Source organism: Eimeria mitis, genomic scaffold (genome assembly GCF_000499745.2).
Source record: "Eimeria mitis Houghton genomic scaffold, Emh_scaff1403, whole genome shotgun sequence".
Classification (NCBI taxonomy): Eukaryota; Apicomplexa; class Conoidasida; order Eucoccidiorida; family Eimeriidae; genus Eimeria; species Eimeria mitis.
In genome coordinates, this window is record NW_013569082.1 from 8,705 (window position 1) to 10,628 (window position 1,924).

Sequence of the window (1,924 nt, forward strand, 5' to 3'; positions counted from 1 at the left end):
CAAGTAAACAAACAACTAAAACAAATAAATAAATTAAATAAATAAATAAAATAAAAAAATAAATAAATACATAAAGAGAGAAAGAAGGACTGATACGATCAAAAGGGTCTGTTTTATTGGTTTCTCAGACCCATAAAACCCCAAAAAAACCAAAAAAAACAAAAAAAACACAAAAAAACAGAAAAAGAACAGAAATAAAGCAAAAAACAAAACAAAAACAACTAAACAAACAACAAACAAACAAACAAATAAATAAATAAATAAATACGGACTAATATGATCGAAGGGATCAGTTTTATTGGCTTCATTGATGACAGCAGTGGGGTTTCTTAGACCCATAAAACCCCAAAAAAACCAAAAAAAAACAAAAAAAAACAGAAAAAAACAGAAAAAAAAAAACAAAAACAAATAAACAAACAACAAATTAAATAAATAAATAAAAAAATAAATAAATACGGACTAATATGATCGAAGGGATCAGTTTTATTGGCTTCATTGATGACAGCAGTGGGGTTTCTGATCCATATATGTTGCAATGCATCTTCTATAGAAATTCTTTGATGGGGATTTGCTGTTAACATTTTACAAATAAAATCTTTCGCGCTGCTGCTGACGGGACGCCATAGAGAACCCTCAAAAGAAAGAGGATAAGTCTATACATATACACACATATAATATAATAAACCCTAAACCCTAAACCCTTATTTGTTTATCTATCTTTTTATATATTATACACCATACAAACTTATTTATGTATAAAACACTTGGCGATGATGCTTATTATATAGATTTATATACTGCTTATAGAGAACCCTCAAAAGAAAGAGGATAAGTCTATACACATATACACATATATTATATAATAAACACTAAACCCTAAACCCTAAACAAAAATTTATTTATCTATCTATTTATGTATTATACACCATACAAATGTTTATACAAACAAAACCCTTCGCGCTGATGCTAAACCCTCAACCCTAAACCCTAAACCCTAAACGCCCCGCATGGTTACGAATATAAGCCGAAAGATATGTGATACTGAGAACAAGGGTTTAGGGTTTGTGTATGGTGGTGTTTCTATTTCTACTACTTGAAATTAGGGTTTAGGGTTTAGGGTTTAGGGTTTAGGGTTTATAAATACCTGATGAAAGTGAGGTGACCCCAGATGCTTGTTGATAGGGAAGGGGAGTCTGCCCCGCAACAACAAATAAGTAATAACACCCACCGACCACAAATCTGCTTGTTGGTTGTAGCCCTCTAAAGACAAAACCTCTGGCGCTACATACCTGCACACAAACCCTAAACCCTAAACCCTAAACCCTAAACCCTAAAAAACCCTAAACCCTAAAAAAAACTAAAACATAGAGGTTAGAGGTGGGACACAATAGGAGAACACACACAGAACAATACATGAGAACATACAACACACAACACATACAAATGCAAACAGCAACAGCAGCAGCAGCAACAGCAGCAGCAGCAGCAGCAGCAGCAACAGCAACAGCAGCAGCACAAAACTCCCCCGCAACCAGGGGCATCCCCATCACCCCAAAAACCCAAAACAACAAACCAACCAACCAAACAAAAAAAACAAACAAAAAAACAAACAAACAAACAAAATAAATAAATAAATAAATAAATAAAAAAATAAATTACGCGAGAGTGCCGCAGGGCTGATGAAGAAACTCGTTGGGTCCGCATAGCGTAGAGAGCCCAAAATCCGCTAATTTAATTGTTGCGTTTTCTGTTTTATCTGTTAATAATATATTTTCGGGTTTTAAATCTCGGTGTATTATCCCGCATTTGTGTAAGTAGTATACTGTTGATAGCAACTGAGATACTATCCTGAGAAAAAAAGGAGACAAAAAGGAGACAGAGGGAGATAGATGGAGAAAGAGGAGACAGAAGGAGACAGAAGGAG

At 34.3% G+C, this 1,924-nt stretch overlaps 1 protein-coding gene across 1 annotated transcript in view; it reads right to left on the reverse strand.

Moving 5' to 3' along the window:
- Positions 1–1,704, reverse strand: part of EMH_0036260 (uncharacterized protein) — a gene marked incomplete at both ends in the record, with an annotated part of 3,219 nt that extends 1,515 nt beyond the window's left edge. Inside the window, 2 exons of the mRNA XM_013495069.1 lie at positions 1,229–1,289; positions 1,660–1,704. Of these exons, the coding sequence (XP_013350523.1) occupies positions 1,229–1,289; positions 1,660–1,704 (106 nt within the window). The remainder of the gene's footprint in view (positions 1–1,228; positions 1,290–1,659) is intronic.
- Between the last annotated feature and the right edge of the window lie 220 nt (positions 1,705–1,924).